Raw genomic sequence first — 23,125 nt, 5'->3', positions numbered from 1 at the left:
ATATCATATGTATATCACCTGTATATCATCTGTATATCACTTGTATATCACCTGTATATCATCTGTATATCACCTGTGTATCATCTGTATATCACTTGTTTATCACCTGTATATCACTTGTATATAATCTGTATATCACTTGTATATCATCTGTTTATCACTTGTATATCACCTGTATATCACTTGTATATCATCTGTATATCACCTGTATATCATCTGTATATCCCTTGTATATAATCTGTATATCACCTGTATATCATCTGTATATCACCTGTATATCACTTGTATATCATCTGTATATCACATGTATATCATCTGTATATAACTTGTATCTCATCTGTATATCACCTGTATATCATCTGTATATCACTTGTTTTACCATCTGTATATCACGTGTATATCATCTGCAGGCCTGTGCAGCTGTGCATCGCCTCTACTTGATATGTGCATCACCTGTGCATCACCCGTATAGCTAGACTTGCAAAAACAATATATCGAAAATAGTCTACATTGTCAAAATTCATCAGTAATAATCGTTTAAAGGGCACAGCTGATTTAACTTCTGTTAGTATAGAGACAGCGGTGTATTACCAAACACCGGGATATCAGTGATAACATTTTGCGGGGTTCCAGGGAAAGGTTCAATATCGGCCATCTCCCTCTATCTTCAGAGCTGGCAAACCTTGAGGACAACCTACACTTAGTGGGATGTTACGATCAGCGGCTAACTGCTATAGGCCCTCGCGAGTTATGTCCCTTTAACACGCCCGTTTCTCGCGATCGAATGCTGACGTAAAATTAGTCACTACAATCAAACTCATAACATAGGGGTCAATACATTTTACGTCGGAATTCGATCGCGAGAAACGACAAATGCCATAAATGATTTGAGTTGGTTATTTCATCCTTGTAACTTTTCTTCCAATCACAGTCAGTTGCTGCATTATTAACATGGGGAAACCCGAGGAAACCTAACTCAAATCACATACCAGGGTAGATAAAATAAAACACAATAACCAAGGTAAAAGTAAAATATTAACGTAAACCTGAACTGCATTCTATATAAAACTTCACATCATTTGTGATCACAGAGCCGCAACCACTATAAAATAACACCCCTGGGTCTTGTAACATAGTATTTAAGTGCCGACTTGTCGCATGACAGGTTCAGTACGTTAGATCGCAGAGAGGCTCTCTACAAATTCTGTTTGAAAGGTACTTGCTTCCCGACAGACAGACCTGGAGATACGCTTACAGCCTTGTAAAGGGAGGATCGCAACTGTTGCGACCTCGTAAGGACAGCTGCAGACAACACACATCCCCCAGATGATGCTTATCGTCCACAGTTCATCATTGATCTGAGATAGAGAGCAGGAGACGAGATAACACTACTAACACCAATGCATGGACTGTACACTGATGTGGATTCCGCTTCTTCTTAAGCCTGAGCGGCGCCCTCTACCGTCACAGAAGAAAGACAATGGAGAAGTTGATGGAGAAGAGATGAAGACCCCAGCCTTCTCCACACAAGACCAGCTGCACGTACGTCAGGCAGCAGATACAATATACATGCAAGGAACGTTGACCTTATGTCCTGCGCTTTGTGATTAGGTTGATATAATTCATGCTAGGAGTGGGTCTGCTTCTCATGCAGTAGTGTCCTATGGATACTCTTACCTGCCCTGGGGTTCCCCCATTTCGAGGACTTAACACCAGCACGATCACGAAATGTTTGTTTGTTTGAATATTACATCCATGTCAACATCAATTTCTATTTTTCAAAAGCGACGTTGAAACTCGCACAAGATATATAAAACATCTAGTATGCTGCATGGGGACTCGATCTCAAGTTCCCTCAACTGGCTGAGTGGTCATTCAGATTGAAAGTTGCAGATGGTCATTAGAGTTACCTCCCTTCAACTGCAAGCTCGCAAGCTCCTTCCTAGCGCTTGACACCTTCGTTACACTCTCGGTAACATAGTATAGAGAGCTCCGCGAACGGGCTATCGCTGTGAGGAGCTTGCCAAGCTCATGCTGTTCTGAATGTAAACATCATATTCAGGAAACTTGGAATTACAGGTGTTGTTGAACAGGTATGTCTGAAGAGCAGTATGCAAACATGATAACAAACCTGTACACCAAGGCTCACCTCAGTCTGTGGTCTCATAACACACGTTCAAATCTATCGTCTGAATTTTTGTTATTTATTTTATTTGACTATTTTAATTTTGTTTTTGTAGCAGAGCGTGAAGTCATGTCACTCAACACAGAGATAACATTCTTACCCTGTCAGCTTGTTACCCACTTTGGTCATGTGGACAAGGTGCCCAACCTCTTATCACAATGTCTCTGGTTCGAAGATTGCATGGCCGCTACATTTGGATTTGACGTGTGGAAACATTTCTATAGATATTCCAGTTTATATTTTATTTTAGGCCCTGTCTTTTGCAACGCCAGAGCGGAGGATATATATCGGTATATGGTCTCTGGCCAAAGATATAGGACATTCAACAACTGTAAATCCAGACATTTGTCAGAATAGTAAGTGAGTGAGTTGGGATTAACTGTATTCCAGTTATATCACGGCATTAATCGTAGCTATGTATTAGCAACTAGGGGCTTTTGGATAGTAAAGGTGAAGAAATACATATAGCTATGATATCGCAACTAGCCAAAATGTTGTCAAGAATCTATCTCTGCTACTATGCTTGTCGTAAGAGGCGACTAACAGGATCGGGTGGTCAGGCTCGCTGACTTGGTTGATGCATGTGATCAATCTCAATTGCGTGGATTGATGCTCATGATATCAATCACTGGATTGTCTGGTCCAGAATCGATTATTTACAGACCACCATCATATAGCTGGGATATTGCTGAGTGCGGAGTTAAACAAACAAACTGTCAGTGCTACATATCATAAAATTAATGCAATGCATATGCGACCATGAACCAGTCTTGGTAAGGGCTTTCTGCATTGTGTTACATATAGTTGTTACAATTCTTGTGTCCTCAAGGAACAAGACACAGCTGTGTGCAGCTTGGACCAACCTGAGCTAATCGTGTGGCCGTGAGGACAGTGGCACCTGTTTTGTCAGCAGCTTGCTGAACACAAACACTTGTATTGACTTTTTATAGCATGAGAACCATGATGTTTATAACAGAACCCCTAGATAAGCTACTGCCCAGGGCTGACACCTTTATTAGACTAACACTTCGCCTATGAAAATATTTCCTTAAAATAATTGTAATATATTTTTTTAAAAAGAACCTTTCCCCCTCTGTTGTTTTCATGTGGAATCAAGGAAACGAGACATGGTTAAGTTTGATCTAGTCTTGCCTAGGCTTTTAGTTAAAAAAATTTTTTAAAAAAAAAAATATCAGTCATTTAAGCTAATGTTCCGATATCCTTTTCAAGCCAATTTATGACAAATATGTCACTCCAGCTTGATTACAGTGTAAGAATCTACATCGAAAAGTCGCTATATGCAATAAACCAGAAATTGTTAGCCATAAAGTTTTATGTTTTTCTTACTTATTTTGCCAACTTCTAGAATGCCAATCCAACAGTTAATCCTTGAGCCATCTTGTCAATTCTTTTCTTTTTAAGGACCACCATTATCCTGATGTCGCAGCAACAAGAATTTTCTCTTTGGAAAGAGTTGCTGGAAGTGGCTTTTGAGCGTAAACACGTAAAAAAATGGCGGGAGATGACCGTTGACATCCTTGTTGTGGATTCCGGCTTCAAACCAGGACTGCTGTGGGATTATGGGAAACCGAATGTTGAGGGTATGGAACAATTACTCAAAAAGGCAAAACAAAACTGTCTCCTTAAAAACACGCTCACTGTGGTAACCATAGAGATGGACATGCTGATTTTGAATTTGGATTCATTAAAGGGAGATCACTCTGTGTCATGTTTGGATGACATGAAGGTAGTGAACGTTTCAAGTCAGCTGCAACAACCGGAAGCGATGGACGACAAGACAGGACTGCAAACCACTTTCCAGGAATACAAAGACATGGCAACTGATGGAAAAAATATGACTTGTTTACAAGAAAATATGTTTAATCCGTCATCCTTATTTGGACTGCTCCTGGGTTTTCCTGTGATTTACTGGTATTCTATGAAGGAGAATGCATCAACGAACTGTCTCTCTTGTCAACCTCTCACTGTCTACAAAGTTGTCGGCTGTTGCCATGACAACGTGAGGGACCATCTCAAACTGCCCTCCCATACAGTGTACTCGTTCAGTGTGCCAGAGTGTGTTCTAAGTACTTATTCCCAACATATCAGACATTGGTTTCAGAAGCTGGTGGAGGCAGGGAGGTGGGTGATGTGGTTTGATGATGTTAAACTGGAGGTGGACACAGTGACTCTGCCGAGTGTGTGTCTTTGAGGAATAATTAAATCTGTAACCTTTTTTTGCAGTTTGTGTTTTATTGACATGGTGGATCCACTGGTCACAATGGCTGACTTGTATGGCAAGAACTTGAATTGGTACAAAGGCTCACTAGGCTGAGTTGCATCTCTTTTCACCTGGTTCACTGAACTTGTTTCTCTGCATAGAGAGTTGTGGCCCTTACCCCTGCAGGATCCGCTGATCATGGGTTTAGATCCTAGAATCACCCAGATTGTAATCCTTCATCTGCCTTCACCATGGCTTAAACCAAAGAGGTAGATGTTTGCAACCTGCCTCAGTTTGGCTTCCCACACATAAAAGGTAACGCTGAAATAACTGAAATACCGGTACTGTTCAAAGTTCAAAGTATGTGAAGCGTTACAGCAATCTCCCTAACCTGTAGGGCTGAGATTGGTAACTCGGGTACTCGGGTCGGGCGGGTTCTGAGTAGGATCCGGGTACAGGACTACCCGGGCCCATGGTTAGTCATGTGATATATTGTTTAGTGACAAAAATTATCTAGAGCTCCATTGCTACACTACAAGTCCCAAATGTTCACATTCATGTCTTACTAAGCACACATTCCTTCTGACTTTGATGTGGTTGAAAAATGATAAAGTTTCAGTCAACTTTCATATATGCATGACCAGATCGTTCTATATGTGTATCTAAATACATTTTGCCAGGGCTGCAGTCAATCTCTTCCCAATCAGACATTTTGTACGCATCTCTTGAGACCTACACCGGGTATCCGGGTAGGGTCGGGTATTAAGGGGTCGGATACCTGGGTAGTAAGTTGGCCTCGTCCCAGCCCTACTCTCCGGTATTTGGAACTACATGGGACACCAGATCTCATCACACCATGAAGGCTGTGGTTCGATGTTCACACTATCCACCACTACTTTGGGTGTGCCTGCTCTGATTAATTTATAGAACCCTGCCGTCTGTGACCTCAACCACAAAGTTCAATCTAGAAAAACCTTTGGATTCATTAGGCATAGGCAAAACCTTTGAAGAGGATTGACATGCTTTGCTTTCAAACACAAGTCAGTGACAGAACCCATCGGAGCATAACTTAGAGGTCTTGGGGGATATTTAGGTCATCTCTCGTATGGCTAGCTAGGGAGGAAGGGTGAATTGGGAATTTATATGCTGATCCTACTCAGATTGCTTGTGGACATATACATGGAAATAACATGCTATCCTTCATGTGATATTCATTTATGGAAAATGAGTTTTTGCCCTGAAGTTATACAAATTGAAATTATGTTTTTCATATGCATCAAAACTGTAGATGGAAAAGTGTAAATTTTCCAGACCTTGCTTCTACCATGTTGTGTAAACACAGACTTGAACTCTTTTACCGTTGGGGCGGTCGGGTTGCCTAGTGGTTAAAACCGTTTGCTCGTCACGCCGAAGACCCGGGTTCGATTCCTGACATGGGTACAATGTGTGAAGCCCATTTCTGGTGTCCCCTGCCCTGATATTGCTGGAATATAGCTAAAAGTGGCGTAAAACCATATTCACTCACTCTTTTACCGTTGTTATTACTGTGAAGGGCCATGGGTTGAACAGAAGAAAATACACAGAGTTACTTCCCTTTGACCAGACTTCAGACAGTTTATCAGAGTAAGGTTACTATCAGTTTGACGTAACTGTGGTGTTGTGTCACATGGAACAACTCACTCACTCACTCACTCACTCACTCACTCACTCACTCACTCACTCACTCACTCAGTATTTGCTCAGGAGTCCCTTTCTTCCTCCCTCATTCATTCACTTGTCGTAAGAGGCTACTAACGGGATCGGGTGGTCAGATTTGCTGTCTTGGTTGATGCATGTCATCGATCCCAAATGCGTGGATCGATGCTTATGATTTCAATCACTGGATTGTCTGCTCCAGACTCGATTATTTACAGACAGCCATCATATAGCTGGAATATTACTGAGTGCGGCGTAAAAATTTTTTAAAATAAACAAACACTCATTTAACAGAAGTAGTCACTGAAACATGTCACTTTCTTTTTCATTCTATTCTTTGTGTATTTGTTATCCAAACTGCTTTGATAGGTCAACAATTGTTTTAATAGATTTGTGTAGTTGTTGTGGTTGGTCCGTTTGGAGATGTTGCTAGTTTTGTATAAAATGCAGGATGTTTAATAGACACAAAGAAAAAAGTTAACCACACCCTAATATTTTTCATTATTGTTTGGTCCCAATATTTGTAACAGTCATGAAAGATATAATTACGGGAAGAATTGTGTTTTCTTTAGATGATGTAATCAGTCATGCGTGACGAAAGCTCGCGTGCCATGCATAGTATACTCGTGCAGCATGCTACCCTTGAGTATCTCTAAAAGCAGTTTATCCAAACGTTAAAATTGCTTTCATAACCTCGGTTTTAAACAGTTATTCCATGACATTGTGTGACCATGGCACGAAGGCGATTATCAAACGCCACAAGATGGCAAATAATCAGCATGCATAACGCAGGAATGTCTTGTAATGCCATTGGTCGGAATTTGGGGTATCATCACACTGTCGTAAGCCGTTTAGTTGAGAAACATGCTCAGACCGGTGATATACAGGACCGTCCCAGATCTGGAAGACCTCCTGTGCTGACACATAGCGAAGACTGGGACCTTCTTCGTCTCATACGCCAAGAACCCTTTTTGACAAGTACCTGTCTGAAACAGCTGTGGTTGCACCAGAACCGTCAGGAACCGGCTGAAAGCAGCAGGACTGAGGGCTAGACGAGTCACCACAAAGCTGCTCATTTAGCATGGTGTATTGCGCGACAGAACTGGAATCTGAGAACTTTGAGACAGATCCTTTGGTCAGACAAAAGTCGCTTTCTGCTCCATGTCACTGATGGAAGAATGAGAGTTTGGAGGCACCCCCAGGAACATTAAACTGACTGTTGCATACGGCGGGGGCTCGGTAATGGTTGGGGGTGTATCTCTCATGATTGCAGGTTGGATTTGGTCACCGTAAGGGGCAACTTAACAGGGGCTTAGTACATCCGGGACATTTTGAGGCCAGTCATGGTTCCTCATTTTGACAACCGCCCTCTTGCTACTCGACCTCAGTACATGGATGACAATCCAGGCCTCATCGTTCTCATGCAGTCGTGGATTACATGAGGGCCAATGCAATAACGACTCTTGCCCAGATTTGAACCCCCCAAGAACATGTTTGGGATATTCTGGGGCGGCGCATACAGGCCTTAAGATCCACCTGTACAAGATTTATGCCAATTGGAAGCAGCATTGCATCAGGAGTGGTTGTTGTTGACCCATCAACAGATCCAACGTCTGACTGGAGGCCTGAGACGTAGGGTGGAATGCGTCATCCGGGCATGTGGAGGTTATACCCGATCTGATCTGTTTCACTTGTCATGTCAAGTAGAGACTTCAAGGAACATTTTCACATGAAACATCAAACGTAACTCGTTTACTTAATCCTCCATACTTTTTTGAGGCATTGTCTAAGGTCAAACACAGTACCTGTTGTAACCATGATGTTTTTGTCAGTAAATTTCAATCACAACTCACCAATATCTTCTTTATTTGTTGTCAAATGTTTGTTCTATCCGATGACATTGGTATCGCCCAGCTCCTGTGGTCAGTCATCCCATGCCATGATTTTTGTCATTTGTCATTGTTCAGAAATGGGGATGAGCTTAACCTTTTTCTTTGTGTATATCATTTCAGTAACATACATACATATTTACTTCTTTCTGAGATGGCTTTTGTATGGTGGCCATAGATACATATAATTCTCTTGATCAATTATTATTTAAGAAAGTAAGTCAAGCCTGACACTGTCTGAGGTGAGGTGAGTAAGAGCTGGACACTGAGGTGAATAAGTGAGCTGGACACTGATGTGAGTGAGTGAGCTGGACACTGAGGTGAGTGAGTGAGCTGGACACTGAGGTGAGTGAGCTGGACACTGAGGTGAGTGAGCTGGACACTGAGGTGAGTGAGTGAGCTGGACACTGAGGTGAGTGAGTGAGCTGGACACTGAGGTGAGTGAGTGAGCTGGACACTGAGGTGAGTGAGCTGGACACTGAGGTGAGTGAGTGAGCTGGACACTGAGGTGAGTGAGTGAGCTGGACACTGAGGTGAATAAGTGAGCTGGACACTGAGGTGAGTGAGTGAGTGAGCTGGACACTGAGGTGAGTGAGTGAGTGAGTTGGACACTGATGTGAGTGAGTGAGTGAGCTGGACACTGAGGTGAATAAGTGAGCTGGACACTGAGGTGAGTGAGCTGGACACTGATGTGAGTGAGTGAGTGAGTGAGTTGGACACTGATGTGAGTGAGTGAGCTGGACACTGATGTGAGTGAGTGAGTGAGTGAGTGAGTTGGACACTGATGTGAATAAGTGAGCTGGACACTGAGGTGAGTGAGTGAGCTGGACACTGAGGTGAGTGAGTGAGCTGGACACTGAGGTGAATAAAGGAGCTGGACACTGAGGTGAATAAGTGAGCTGGACACTGATGTGAGTGAGTGAGTGAGCTGGACACTGAGGTGAGTGAGTGAGCTGGACACTGAGGTGAGTGAGTGAGCTGGACACTGAGGTGAGTGAGTGAGCTGGACACTGAGGTGAATAAGTGAGCTGGACACTGAGGTGAGTGAGTGAGCTGGACACTGAGGTGAATAAGTGAGCTGGACACTGAGGTGAATAAGTGAGCTGGACACTGAGGTGAGTGAGTGAGCTGGACACTGAGGTGAGTGAGTGAGTGAGTTGGACACTGATGTGAGTGAGTGAGTGAGCTGGACACTGAGGTGAATAAGTGAGCTGGACACTGAGGTGAGTGAGTGAGTGAGCTGGACACTGAGGTGAGTGAGTGAGCTGGACACTGAGGTGAGTGAGTGAGCTGGACACTGAGGTGAATAAGTGAGCTGGACACTGAGGTGAGTGAGTGAGCTGGACACTGAGGTGAGTGAGTGAGCTGGACACTGAGGTGAGTGAGCTGGGGTGAGTGAATAAGTGAGCTGGACACTGAGGTGAATAAGTGAGCTGGACACTGAGGTGAGTGAGCTGGACACTGAGGTGAGTGAGTGAGTGAGTTGGACACTGATGTGAGTGAGTGAGTGAGCTGGACACTGAGGTGAATAAGTGAGCTGCACACTGAGGTGAGTGAGCTGGACACTGATGTGAGTGAGTGAGTGAGTGAGCTGGACACTGAGGTGAGTGAGTGAGCTGGACACTGAGGTGAGTGAGTGAGTGAGTGAGCTGGACACTGAGGTGAGAGTGAGCTGGACACTGAGGTGAGTGAGTGAGTGAGTGAGCTGGATACTGAGGTGAGTGAGTGAGCTGGACACTGATGTGAGTGAGCTGGACACTGAGGTGAGTGAGTGAGCTGGACACTGAGGTGAGTGAGTGAGCTGGACACTGATGTGAGTGAGCTGAACACTGAGGTGAGTGAGTGAGTGAGTGAGCTGGACACTGAGGTGAGTGAGTGAGTGAGTGAGCTGGACACTGAGGTGAGTGAGTGAGCTGGACACTGAGGTGAGTGAGTGAGTGAGTGAGCTGGACACTGAGGTGAGTGAGTGAGTGAGTGAGCTGGACACTGAGGTGAGTGAGCTGGACACTGATGTGAGTGAGCTGGACACTGATGTGAGTGCGTGAGTGAGTGAGCTGGACACTGAGGTGAGTGAGTGAGCTGGACACTGATGTGAGTGAGTGAGTGAGTGAGCTGGACACTGAGGTGAGTGAGTGAGTGAGCTGGACACCGAGGTGAGTGAGTGAGTGAGCTGGACACTGAGGTGAGTGAGTGAGTGAGTGAGCTTGACACTGAGGTGAGTGAGTGAGTGAGCTGGACACTGAGGTGAGTGAGCTGGACACTGATGTGAGTGAGCTGGACACTGATGTGAGTGAGTGAGTTGGACACTGATGTGAGTGAGTAAGTGAGTTGGACACTGATGTGAGTTGGACACTGATGTGAGTAAGTGATTGAGCTGGACACTGATGTGAGTGAGTGAGCTGGACACTGAGGTGAGTGAGTGAGTTGGACACTGATGTGAGTGAGTGAGCTGGACACTGATGTGAGTGAGTGAGATGGACACTGATGTGAGTGAGTGAGCTGGACACTGATGTGAGTGAGTTGGACACTGATGTGAGTGAGTGAGTGAGTGAGTTGGACACTGATGTGAGTGAGTGAGTGAGCTGGACACTGATGTGAGTGAGTGAGTTGGACACTGATGTGAGTGAGTTGGACACTGATGTGAGTGAGTGAGCTGGACACTGATGTGAGTGAGTGAGTGAGTGAGTTGGACACTGATGTGAGTGAGTGAGTGAGCTGGAAACTGATGTGAGTGAGTGAGTGAGTGAGTGAGTTGGACACTGATGTGAGTGAGTGAGTGAGCTGGACACTGATGTGAGTGAGTGAGTTGGACACTGATGTGAGTGAGTTGGACACTGATGTGAGTGAGTGAGTGAGTGAGCTGGACACTGATGTGAGTGAGTGAGTTGGACACTGAGGTGAGTGAGTGAGCTGGACACTGAGGTGAGTGAGTGAGCTGGACACTGAGGTGAGTGAGCTGGGGTGAGTGAATAAGTGAGCTGGACACTGAGGTGAATAAGTGAGCTGGACACTGAGGTGAGTGAGCTGGACACTGAGGTGAGTGAGTGAGTGAGTTGGACACTGATGTGAGTGAGTGAGTGAGCTGGACACTGAGGTGAATAAGTGAGCTGCACACTGAGGTGAGTGAGCTGGACACTGATGTGAGTGAGTGAGTGAGTGAGCTGGACACTGAGGTGAGTGAGTGAGCTGGACACTGAGGTGAGTGAGTGAGTGAGTGAGCTGGACACTGAGGTGAGTGAGTGAGCTGGACACTGAGGTGAGTGAGTGAGTGAGTGAGCTGGATACTGAGGTGAGTGAGTGAGCTGGACACTGATGTGAGTGAGCTGGACACTGAGGTGAGTGAGTGAGCTGGACACTGAGGTGAGTGAGTGAGCTGGACACTGATGTGAGTGAGCTGAACACTGAGGTGAGTGAGTGAGTGAGTGAGCTGGACACTGAGGTGAGTGAGTGAGTGAGTGAGCTGGACACTGAGGTGAGTGAGTGAGCTGGACACTGAGGTGAGTGAGTGAGTGAGCTGGACACTGAGGTGAGTGAGTGAGTGAGTGAGCTGGACACTGAGGTGAGTGAGCTGGACACTGATGTGAGTGAGCTGGACACTGATGTGAGTGCGTGAGTGAGTGAGCTGGACACTGAGGTGAGTGAGTGAGCTGGACACTGATGTGAGTGAGTGAGTGAGTGAGCTGGACACTGAGGTGAGTGAGTGAGTGAGCTGGACACCGAGGTGAGTGAGTGAGTGAGCTGGACACTGAGGTGAGTGAGTGAGTGAGTGAGCTTGACACTGAGGTGAGTGAGTGAGTGAGCTGGACACTGAGGTGAGTGAGCTGGACACTGATGTGAGTGAGCTGGACACTGATGTGAGTGAGTGAGTTGGACACTGATGTGAGTGAGTAAGTGAGTTGGACACTGATGTGAGTTGGACACTGATGTGAGTAAGTGATTGAGCTGGACACTGATGTGAGTGAGTGAGCTGGACACTGAGGTGAGTGAGTGAGTTGGACACTGATGTGAGTGAGTGAGCTGGACACTGATGTGAGTGAGTGAGATGGACACTGATGTGAGTGAGTGAGCTGGACACTGATGTGAGTGAGTTGGACACTGATGTGAGTGAGTGAGTGAGTGAGTTGGACACTGATGTGAGTGAGTGAGTGAGCTGGACACTGATGTGAGTGAGTGAGTTGGACACTGATGTGAGTGAGTTGGACACTGATGTGAGTGAGTGAGCTGGACACTGATGTGAGTGAGTGAGTGAGTGAGTTGGACACTGATGTGAGTGAGTGAGTGAGCTGGAAACTGATGTGAGTGAGTGAGTGAGTGAGTGAGTTGGACACTGATGTGAGTGAGTGAGTGAGCTGGACACTGATGTGAGTGAGTGAGTTGGACACTGATGTGAGTGAGTTGGACACTGATGTGAGTGAGTGAGTGAGTGAGCTGGACACTGATGTGAGTGAGTGAGTTGGACACTGATGTGAGTGAGTTGGACACTGATGTGAGTGAGTGAGTTGGACACTGATGTGAGTGAGTGAGTGAGTTGGACACTGATGTGAGTGAGTGAGTTGGACACTGATGTGAGTGAGTGAGTGAGTTGGACACTGATGTGAGTGAGTGAGTGAGCTGGACACTGATGTGAGTGAGTGAGTGAGTGAGTGAGTTGGACACTGATGTGAGTGAGTGAGTGAGTTGGACACTGATGTGAGTGAGTGAGCTGGACACTGATGTGAGTGAGTGAGTAAGTGAGTTGGACACTGATGTGAGTGAGTGAGCTGGACACTGAGGTGAGTGAGCTGGACACTGATGTGAGTGAGCTGGGGTGAGTGAGTGAGTGAGCTGGACTCCGAGATGAGTGAGCTTGACACAGAGGTGAGTGATTTCATTAATGGAGTTGGAGTGAACCAATCATTTTATTTTATAACCATTTGTGACCTTTGGATAGTTGATCTGTGAGCCAAGTTATGCAAGGCACCTTACGATGAGTGAGTGAATATGATTTTACGCCACTTTTAGCAATATTCCAGCAAAATCATGGCAGGGAACACCAAGAAAGGGTTTCACACTTTGTAAACGTGGGAAATCGAACCCAGGCGGGCTTTTGCTTTGAGGTTTAATGTAACAATGAGGCAGAAGTATGGCAGGGACACCATCAATGTGCCTTATACATGCGGTCATCTTCCCAAGGCAAGGGAATCAAACCCAGGACTGTCTCCGTGCAACCACTACTCACTCCACCAAGTGGGCGTCATCCATGACAACAGCTGATGTAAACAATCAGCAGATCCTCGAATCTAAGTTGTCCTCAAACCCAGGACCTTCGCCGTGGGACCACTTCCCACCAAGTGGGTGTCGTCCATGACAACAGCTGATGTAAACAACATTCAGATCCTCAAATCTAAGTTGTCCTCAAACCCAGGACCTTCACCGTGGGACCACTTCCCACCAAGTGAGCGTCGTCCATGACAACAGCTGATGTAAACAACATACAGATCCTCGAATCTAAGTTTTCCTCAAACCCAGGACCTTCGCCGTGGGACCACTTCCCACCAAGTGAGCGTCGTCCATGGCAACAGCTTTTCCTCGATGGTTTCCTTTGAATCTAGTTCTCAAGTACAACAATAGTGGAAGTAGTTTTCAGATGTACTCTTTATTTTGAACTATCATCTACACATAGATGGCTTCACAACTGACAACTGGTTGTACGAACATCTACATAACAAGACAAGACCAAGCATCCACTAGAAGCCCAAAAAAAAAATGGCTTGTTTGCCAAGTCTTCAAATCTGATATGTACACATCCACTGTTGGGGTCCTCGAACAGAATAAAAACAGCCTTAACAAATTAACTAACTCAGTAAAATCAGTTCCTCGTGAGGTAGGACTAAACATGGCCACATCTGAATAGACTGTCACAAGGAGACACGACGCATATCATTCCATTTTCTCATTAACCTCGGTCAGCCTCGGGCAAACAGGAGTTGTCTCCCATTGCCCAAACACCCCAAAGAGCACAGATGGTCCTCGGTTCAGAATGGGATATTTTTAAGCAAGAAGCCAAATAGTTTCAGACAAGTTGAAAGTTCTAATTCCTCTCTCCCCTCTCCTTGGGTTAAACAGTAAAATATGGTTGCAGCAAACATAACGTAATAAACCTGTATATAATACATATATACATACTCTTAAAGGTCATTCAAATAAATGCTATTGAACAGCAATGGACAACAAAAGATAGATGAGATCGGCAGTAAGTGGCATTGCTAGTTTTCAGCATAATCTGTTTGTAAAATGGATTGCCTGTGATTGCAACAGCTTCTAAATGACGTATGGAGAGCGAGAGAGCGGAATGAGGCAGTATGTGTCATTGGAACAGTCTACTCAGTATAGAATAACTCAATACACACCGGTAAAAAAACACATAAATCACCATGCCGATGAAACATTAAGCAGCTATTGTCATGACATCATACAACTTATTTTTCACCAAATATGAATTATTCACAAATTTACAAAAACAATATGAATTTTAAATTTAACTTTGAAAAAATTGATATTAATCTTAGACTTTGAAGCGACATATTTCAAGTCCAGATTAATTACCTCAAACAATTTCCATCGTGAAAAGGTGTAACATTGCCATGACGACAGACTACCAACGTTGGCATCACCAGAGGTGACAAACAATAAGACCTATAACAAAGGATCTCGAAACTAAACAACTAAATAAATTCTAAAATAACTTGAGACAATATGGAATGAACTGGCTTCCTGTCCAAATACTCGAGACAGAATAACGCGGCAGCGGCAGCGGCAGCAGCAGTGGCAGTAGAACTGATCGGAACTCAAAATCTATGAAGACAAACAGACAGTGGAGTGGTGCCGCATCCAAAACACATGGCGAAAAGTATTGCCCTGGAGATGGCGGCATGACTAAACAAGTGCGCGATCATTAAGTAGATACAATCGAGGCAATATCGTGGGAATACAAGCATGTAGACTCAATCATTTTAGCTACAGTAACACAAAGACTAACAGTCTCCTCACTATATACACATTACTATAAAAACAGAACGGTGGTAAAAATACAGTGTTAACTTGTACATTTCTCTAGCATAATTGCACACCATCAAATACAAAGGAACACATTACACCTAGCAGGAAGACATTTCGACAAAATATACACTGGGCAGTTTCTCGCGTTGTCATTGGTTGGATTGACATTAGCAATGCTGACAGCCGCTGACAATGAGAGAAATTAACCTCTCGTGGTTTTCTCGGGGCAACAGAACAAATACTACCATCATGACAACAAATTAACAGCACTCAAGCTGCTGATTAAACAAATATCCATAACACTTGAATAGTTTTCTAGAATCAGTCCTGACTTGGCCAAACTTAAGAAGAGTTCACAAAATTTACATAAACATTTTGAAAATTTATTGACTTTTTGATTTCCATAATTAAATTAATTGAAGAAAGCATAAATTGACCATTATTAGTAATTGGTCAAATGTTAGCACAGCAGCTTATAGAACTTATAGTTGCCATAACAATACAAAATTTCGAAGCACTTTTGGTCTCATGTAAAATATGATTTCAAGCACTTGATATAGGACTTGTGTCTTCCAAGAAAATTTATAACAACCAATTTTCATATAAGAAAATATGTCCGAAGACTTGTGGCCTTGGTATGAACAGAGAAACTAGACACACACAACACGAGAACCAATGGCATTCTCTCACAACAATTTCTCCAATCACAACTAAGGGGAGGTAACTCCCATCTACAGACACACAGAGAAGACGATAGAATTTGAGATTCTAAGACAATAAATGCACCTTTGGAAACAGTTGGTTTTTTGGCATCCATGCCATAATTCAGGAGGGAAATAAATGTCTAAATGCACACATAAATGGAAACATGATTGATTCAATATCAAAGGTTGTATCCTTAGAAAATAAATTTAATTCGCAGCAGTGGACAAGCCTTATACAAAGGGATCTATTACCAAAATAGACCTTAATACTAAATACAGGTTATTGCCATATAACAGCGTCCGGCGTCCGAGGGCGTCAGCACGACATGGAATAGACTTCTTGTCATCGCCAATCCTGGAAGAATCAGTCGACTCAACCGTCCGGGTTTAGACAAAGGGTCAACAACATCACACGCACTTGGAAGAACTCTAGGCATTTTTCGGAAGTTCAAATCAACTCAGGTGTTCCATTTACGACACAAGTTGTTCTCAAGAATATAGTACATGTCAAACATGAAAAAAATTCTCCGATGTAATTCTATTTGCTTACGGCTCCAAACCACAGCATTTTGTCAACAATGTCTAAAAATATAGATTAATTTCAACAGGCTAGGTGATAAAAAGGAAATGGTTTTCAGTCAGTAGCATCAGCTGTAGTAGGTTTAGAAAATTTGCATGAAATATAAACAGCATCTTGTGACATGCATAATGATGGGTCATAATGGAACAATAAAACAACCTCAAAAAAGTAGATCATTAGCAGTATTGCTTTGAACATGTTGAGATTATTCAAAAGAATAACCTCCAACGAATTAAAACAACAAAATACATGTGGGAGACAGGTGTATATAACATGAAAACAGACTCAATTTTAGCTCCTTGTGTCAAAACCCGGACACATACATGCCTTCATAATAACATATTTAATATATTGCAGAAGAAAATATCAATATTCATTTACAGATTGCGTTATAATTTGCATACATTAGAAACAGTGCTTTTAGCCACAATGTTACAATCTTAAAGTATAATTCTCAGACAGACTTTGAGCCTAGTCTTAATGCCATACAAAGACCCTATGCTTTGCAAATCTGAACCCCTTGTTTGGTATCGGTCCAAATAACCGAATCGTTAGCCTTGTTGCTAGCTTTGGGCAGCATGAAACTCTCGCCCTGACATCAGACATATTCCCCTATCACAAACCTTGTGTTTCAAATTCAACTGGTAACGGCTTCACCGAAACGACTTCTCATAAACTGGCCTGTCTCGTCTCCCATTAGATGGTCAGTTTCACACAATTTCGAATGGACAGAATGGACACAACCAAAGCTAGCTGAAGGACCTTTTCACAAGAGACATCAGAAAACAATATCTTTGTCCCCCCCCCCCCGTCACGCCACGCTGGCAGACGGAGCAGCTTTCCGATGATGTTCAGACTATGCAAAGACTAGGGCCTGACTTGTTCCATCTTTTTAATATTCATCTCAGGAAACAAAACAATGAAACAATTTAAGGCATTCGAATTTTGGTGGGAATCAACATTTACATCATTTCAAAATATCTTTGACACAGAGAGTGCGACAATCATATTTGATACGTGAACTGTAGACAGTAATAAACTTGATCTAGAGAGGCGTGGGATCACACACATGCTACACACACTCACAAACACACATTACACCATTCTGATGGGACATTGAGAACTCAAGTCAAAATATAAACATGTCTTTGAGGAAATGAAATTAGGAATGTGTGACAATAATGATATGACATCTACTATAGCTGAACAGTAGACAACAGGTGTCAACCCTTTGGTTACAAATAGGAAGCCATTTTACATTTCAATGTTTCCCACAATACCTGGACTGGAATATTAGACTGAAGAGCATGTCAGAAACAGAGAAAATAACTTAATTTAAATTTATTTGACAATAGCAGAACAATTAATTCTTGTTTTCTTTTCACACAGTGTTTTCAGTTTAAGCCGAAATAAAAACATTCATTGTGTTTTTGTTTTTTTTGGTCAGAAATTCAAATGGCTTGAGGGACACAAAGAACCAAAATGGCGCCTTCCTATTTAATGCTTACAACAGTACAGTCAATAAAGTAAAATCTTAACATATACTGTGTGGCATATTCACGGAATACTTTCTGAACTGAAGGGGACAACTCTCGATATGAAGTATACAAAGGGGAACAACTCTCAATATGAAGTATACAAAGGGGGACAACTACATAGGTTGGACTTACAAAGGGAGATAATTGTTTACTAATCAGAATGACTGACACTGAGATGCAGTGATGAATTGAGTGGGTTGCCAAGGTGACAGCGACCACACAAAGACTAGATTGTTTTAACGAACACATGAACCGGTTTTGGTGGGAATAAATTGCACTACTCAGTAATCATACAACTATGTTTCTTTAACCTGGGTATCTCACAAAACAAAAACAAAATAACCTCAATTGGTAGACAAAAAAACAACCAACAAACATGGCAATGGTCCTGTGTGTCAGGCCTGGCCATAGTGTGACATTGTCTATAACTTGAGTCTGACATGATCAAAAACATAAGGTATATGACTAAAACTTCAATACATCTGCAAATAAAAGACAGAATATACAAGTCAAACAAATAACAACTCTGTGATGACATATGAAAATGGCCACTGGTTGGTCACCATAGAAGTAGCCAGAAAAAAAGGCATGTATTGTATCAGCAGTCAATGCAAGTGTGAATTAAGTAACATTGTAGATATGTAAAATAATCGGTGGTTGGTAGACACAAGAATGACAGTGAACATTCTTCATGCATTAAGTACATATACTTCACATAAGTAGATTTGCTCTTACGATGTAAAAGGTTAAAATGAAAACATTATCAAAAACACATGCAAAAAGACTTTAGTGAATCATAAAATATTGGCAATATTTAACATTATTACAAAAAACTGAACGGTTTTCACTAAAACTTAATGAGTATCAAGTCGGAAAAGGTATCTCATAGCAAAATGTCAGATTTGGCGTACGTTTGAATTTTGTTTTGGAAATGATAGGTTACCCTGTCGAGGAAGCTGAGATTCCACTGCATGATGGGAATGAAATGAATACATCCTAATAAGGGGTGGTGTGGGGAGCATCCAAAACTCGGAATAACAACCTCACTGGATTTTGATTCGGGATGTAATGATTTGATGTAAAATATTATATCAGCTATGGAATCGGAGAAATGAGAATGAACTTTTGATTGTTAATATCTCTTATATGAAAAAAAAAATGAAATAAATACTGACATGAATTATTTCCATGGGACCAACCGTAATACCCTCAACAACAGATGACCAATGGGAAGTAAGCACCGGTACGCTATTTGGGCCACCAAATAACATTGGGACATATCCGTGACACAGTACAAAGAATAACAAAAGGACAGTGATGTACAACTTGTTTGGGTGGGGGGTCGGGCAGGTGCAACTACGACTAGCACAAGGGAATGATGAACAATAATAGAAGTCATGTGACCATCATGTGACTTGATTAGGATATATAGGTGGGTTGTCATCAAAATATAATACTATGAATTCTTGAAGCACTAAGTATGACAAACTGTCAACAAGGACCTTTGGCATAGTCGGCCATTTCACGAACACGACGAGTAGACTACACCACACTAGGAGGAAATCTTTAAAGGACGCTGTCTATTTAAAGCTATGTCCACATATCAAAATTTCAAAATAAGCACATTTCATTATCATCATTATCATCAGTGATCAAGTTAGACTGCTCTCGGCAGTAATACCTCAAGGCAGAGGGATTCTCACAACCCTGGTTGCTAGGTAACCGATAAACTGTTGTCAACTCCATGGAAACCTCAGCACAGATAGGGCCCCTTTCCTAGACGGAAGACATATAGGAGAAATATACACACAAGACCGATCAGGGGCACGAACACAGATTATAAAAATATAATTAACTTTGCTAGCAGTTTAAATAGGAAAATCTTACAGAGATTTTTCTCTAAGTTTGCAATGGGATTTATCAGCTGCACCTCTCTGTTATTGCTTCAGCTTAGGACAGAAAGTTTCATCAAGGTCAAGGAGAGACACTTCAACATTTCAACAAGGCTAGTTCTACCACTGGTTCTACCCACGACAGGACGAGGTGACTACACTGACCTATGGACACCTACCAAGCTAATCTCACAACCATTAAGTACACAGGGTTAGTTCCTGGGTATAAGGGCACAAAGTATCCACAACTGGGGGGAGGGGGAGGGGAGAGGGGGAGGAGGGAAGGTTACAATGCTGGCCTCACCCCTACCACAATTAGAAATATACATCATGATTCATATATAGAATAAATGGAGTTTGGGTTCCATCATTTACAACTTTGGTTTTGTGCAAGGTCAAATGGAATGCTTCAAGCATCTAGTATGGTTCTCAATTCTGATTGGATGACAAACAGGAATGCCTCGCTCTGGTTGGATGAAGTAAACAATGATGATGATTTGGATTGGTGAATAACAGTTGTCATGGCAACAAGTAGTTTGACAAACCTTGGTCGGCCTAAAAGCCAAGAAACAAAGGAATGGATATGTTAATGTCCAAAATATCTCTAATACTCTGGCACTATCAAAATACTCAATCTTGGTCCAAGTCTTGTGACGAGAATGTGTGTTCAAAACCAAACACACACAATATATATATAATATATATATATATAGAGAGATGACACAATGAGATATATACTGAGATTATTACACGTTTGAGATATGGCTGTTGGATATGTGGGTCGCTGAGGCAAACAGCGTCTTCAGCGAGTGATGAGACTTGACTGTTTGGTAGCTACGTCTGATGGATTGTGGCGTGATAACCGACGTGGTATTGCACTCTCTCCAATAGGAGAAGTTCATGCACCAAGGTCAAAGCACATCAAAACCAATGCGCTCTTTGGAGACAGTTTTCAGTAAAATATTCAGCACTTGATTTGATCTTCAGCGAAAGTCCAAAAATACCAAGATATGTCCTTTAAACCCTTAGTGTCCAACAAGCATGTCACCAGCTCAGGATTGTCTACGTGACGAGTCAGAAAGGAACAAGAGACTGCTAATGCTTGACCTTGAACGGTAGCTCCATACCAATCTGGGGATCAGAGAGTGTCGCAACCATCAGCAAGTCTATCAGGTCATTGCAGATCGAGTACAGTTTCTGGACTTGAAGATCCATACCCTCCATCCATATCTCCGAGCCTAGAACTACTCAGCCATATCCTCCTCGTGGGTGTTGCTCTCGATGACATCCTGCAGCAATTCGTCCACAGAGTCGCTGTCTGCACTGATTCCCTTCTCCTCAAAATTCAAATTCGGGACCAGGATGCTCAACATGCGTACGACATTCAGACGCAGCATTCGCAGTTTGGCGCCGTGCATGCAGTTGCTGCAAGTGGCCTTATCGTGGAAGCGGTTGTATTTGTCGTGGATTGAGTTGAACATGTGTTCCTTCAAGCTCGTCTTCTTGCTGAGGTCGATGGCTCCGCAGGACTCCTCCAAAATGTTGTTGATCTGCGAGGGGGTGCTGGTCGGGAACGCTGGGGTCGAGGGGTGTTGACTGTGGGACATGTGGCCATTGGCTGGAGTGTGCGGCAGCGAGCCGGGGCTACGGTTGTGTGGCAGGTCGGCATAGTGCGGTGAAGCATGGCCATTGACTGAGATATGTGGACTAGACTTGTTAATGGGAAGCGGCTGAGACACCATGTTCTCTATAGCGTTCTTGGCTATTTCCATGGTTTTGGCAGCGAGATCTATGTTGGCTTGTTGGTTCATGTGAGGAGACATGATCGGAGGAGTGGGCATCTTGAACATGGGGGACTCGGGGAGGACTTGGGTGGCCATGTAGCCCATGCCACGAGGCGAGCGAGTTCGCTTCTCCTTGATGTAGTAGGACATGATGCCATCGTGCTTGTTGATGATGTGACTCTTGAGGCTGTGACTCTGACTGTACTGAACTCCACAGGCTCCGCAGATGTAGGGTCGTTCACCTGGGGACAGAAACAGGCAGATAAATACATAGGTGAAACAGAGAGTCAAAAAATGCAGTAAAAAAAGACAGGTACCACTCAGGTAAAATTGACAGGTAATACACAGTTAAAACAGACAGGTTTCATACTTATGTAAAACAGAGTGACAGGCTAAAAATGAAAGCAAACTGAAGCAGGATTTTGGATGATTCGTCTTTCATGAAGATATAATCACTCCAACTAAAAGTAACGAGTGTGTGAGACTGAGCAAGCCCTTCTCCACATCACTTTAAACAAAGAGATAGAAAGCGAGGTCCTAGACACTTATCACATAGCAAAACCTATAAGCATCATAACTGGTTTGAATAAGTGGTAAGCAGATCCAGCACAGCTAAGGGAAGCAACTCAAGCCACAAAACAAATTATTGCTTTTTAATCTCAGCAAATCTTGTAACAACACACAAGACACAGCTGCAACATTGTCTGTTGTTGCCCAAGCATTCTAACCTCTGCTTACACATTAGCCAAAGATCCAGTACATGGAAAGGTCTTCAAATGTCAATAATTAACAAAATTGTTTAAAAAGAAAAAGGAAAACAGTTTTCAAAGATCATCCTTTTATCTCCTTAATGTATTACTCAAAAGAAGTTAAAGAACGCCCGACACTTTCATATCACTGTAGTTAATCTGTCATGAAAGAAGTTAAAGAACGCTCGACACTTTCATATTACTGTAGTTAATCTGTCATGAAAGAAGTTAAAGAACGCCCAATACTTTCATATTACTGTAGTTAATCTGTCATAAAAGAAGTTAAAGAACGCTCGACACTTTCATATTACTGTAGTTAACCTGTCATGAAAGAAGTTAAAGAACGCCAAATTCTTTCATATTACTGTAGTTAATCTGTCATGAAAGAAGTTAAAGAACGCCCGACACTTTCATATCAGTGTAGTTAATATGTCATGAAAGAAGTTACAGAACACCCAATACTTTCATATCACTGTAGTTAATCTGTCATGAAAGAAGTTAAAGAACGCCCAATACTTTCATATCACTGTAGTTAATCTGTCATGAAAGAAGTTAAAGGACGCCCAATACTTTCATATCACTGTAGTTAATCTGTCATGAAAGAAGTTAAAGAACGCCCAATACTTTCATACCACTGTAGTTAATCTGTCATGAAAGAAGTTAAAGGACGCCCAATACTTTCATATCATTGTAGTTAATCTGTCATGAAAGAAGTTAAAGAACGCCCAATACTTTCATATCACTGTAGTTAATCTGTCATGAAAGAAGTTAAAGAACGCCCGACACTTTCATATCACTTTAGTTAATCTGTCATGAAAGAAGTTAAAGAACGCCCGACACTTTCATATCA

General features: G+C 42.7%; 2 protein-coding genes across 5 annotated transcripts in view; one reads left to right on the top strand and one right to left on the bottom strand.

Moving 5' to 3' along the window:
- The first annotated feature begins 1,550 nt into the window (after positions 1 to 1,550).
- LOC124143177 (UPF0739 protein C1orf74 homolog) lies at positions 1,551 to 4,420 on the top strand. Of its 2 annotated transcripts, none has more exons than XR_007218787.1 (2): positions 1,551 to 2,093; positions 2,436 to 2,541. XR_007218787.1 is itself a non-coding variant. In XM_046512037.2 (2 exons), exon 2 carries the CDS (start codon positions 3,624 to 3,626, stop codon positions 4,395 to 4,397), a length of 774 nt encoding a protein of 257 aa, XP_046367993.2. In that variant the 5' UTR covers positions 1,596 to 2,093; positions 3,608 to 3,623; the 3' UTR covers positions 4,398 to 4,420. The 2 variants fall into 2 exon arrangements, 1 of the variants encoding a protein (XP_046367993.2); XM_046512037.2 differs by lacking the exon at positions 2,436 to 2,541 and adding an exon at positions 3,608 to 4,420 and having other exon boundaries at positions 1,596 to 2,093.
- A 9,186-nt stretch (positions 4,421 to 13,606) lies between these two features.
- Positions 13,607 to 23,125, bottom strand: part of LOC124143176 (gastrula zinc finger protein XlCGF53.1-like) — a 49,327-nt gene continuing 39,808 nt past the window's right edge. For all 3 annotated transcript variants that reach the window (XM_046512033.2, XM_046512034.2, XM_046512032.2), the window contains exon 3: positions 13,607 to 21,768. In XM_046512033.2, coding sequence (XP_046367989.1) covers positions 20,987 to 21,768 — 782 coding nt within the window. In that variant the 3' untranslated portion in view covers positions 13,607 to 20,986. The remainder of the gene's footprint in view (positions 21,769 to 23,125) is intronic.

The sequence above is a fragment of the Haliotis rufescens genome, unplaced genomic scaffold, assembly GCF_023055435.1.
Source record: "Haliotis rufescens isolate VD_foot unplaced genomic scaffold, xgHalRufe1.0.p SCAF_6, whole genome shotgun sequence".
In the NCBI taxonomy this organism is placed as follows: domain Eukaryota; kingdom Metazoa; phylum Mollusca; class Gastropoda; order Lepetellida; family Haliotidae; genus Haliotis; species Haliotis rufescens.
The sequence above is the reverse complement of the archived record's forward strand: the minus strand, read 5'-3'. Positions and strand labels throughout refer to the sequence as shown.

What these genes read in the sequence shown, in the direction of transcription:
- LOC124143177 (XM_046512037.2), top strand. Translation starts at nt 3,624, where the DNA reads ATGTCGCAGCAACAAGAATTTTCTCTTTGGAAAGAGTTGCTGGAAGTG.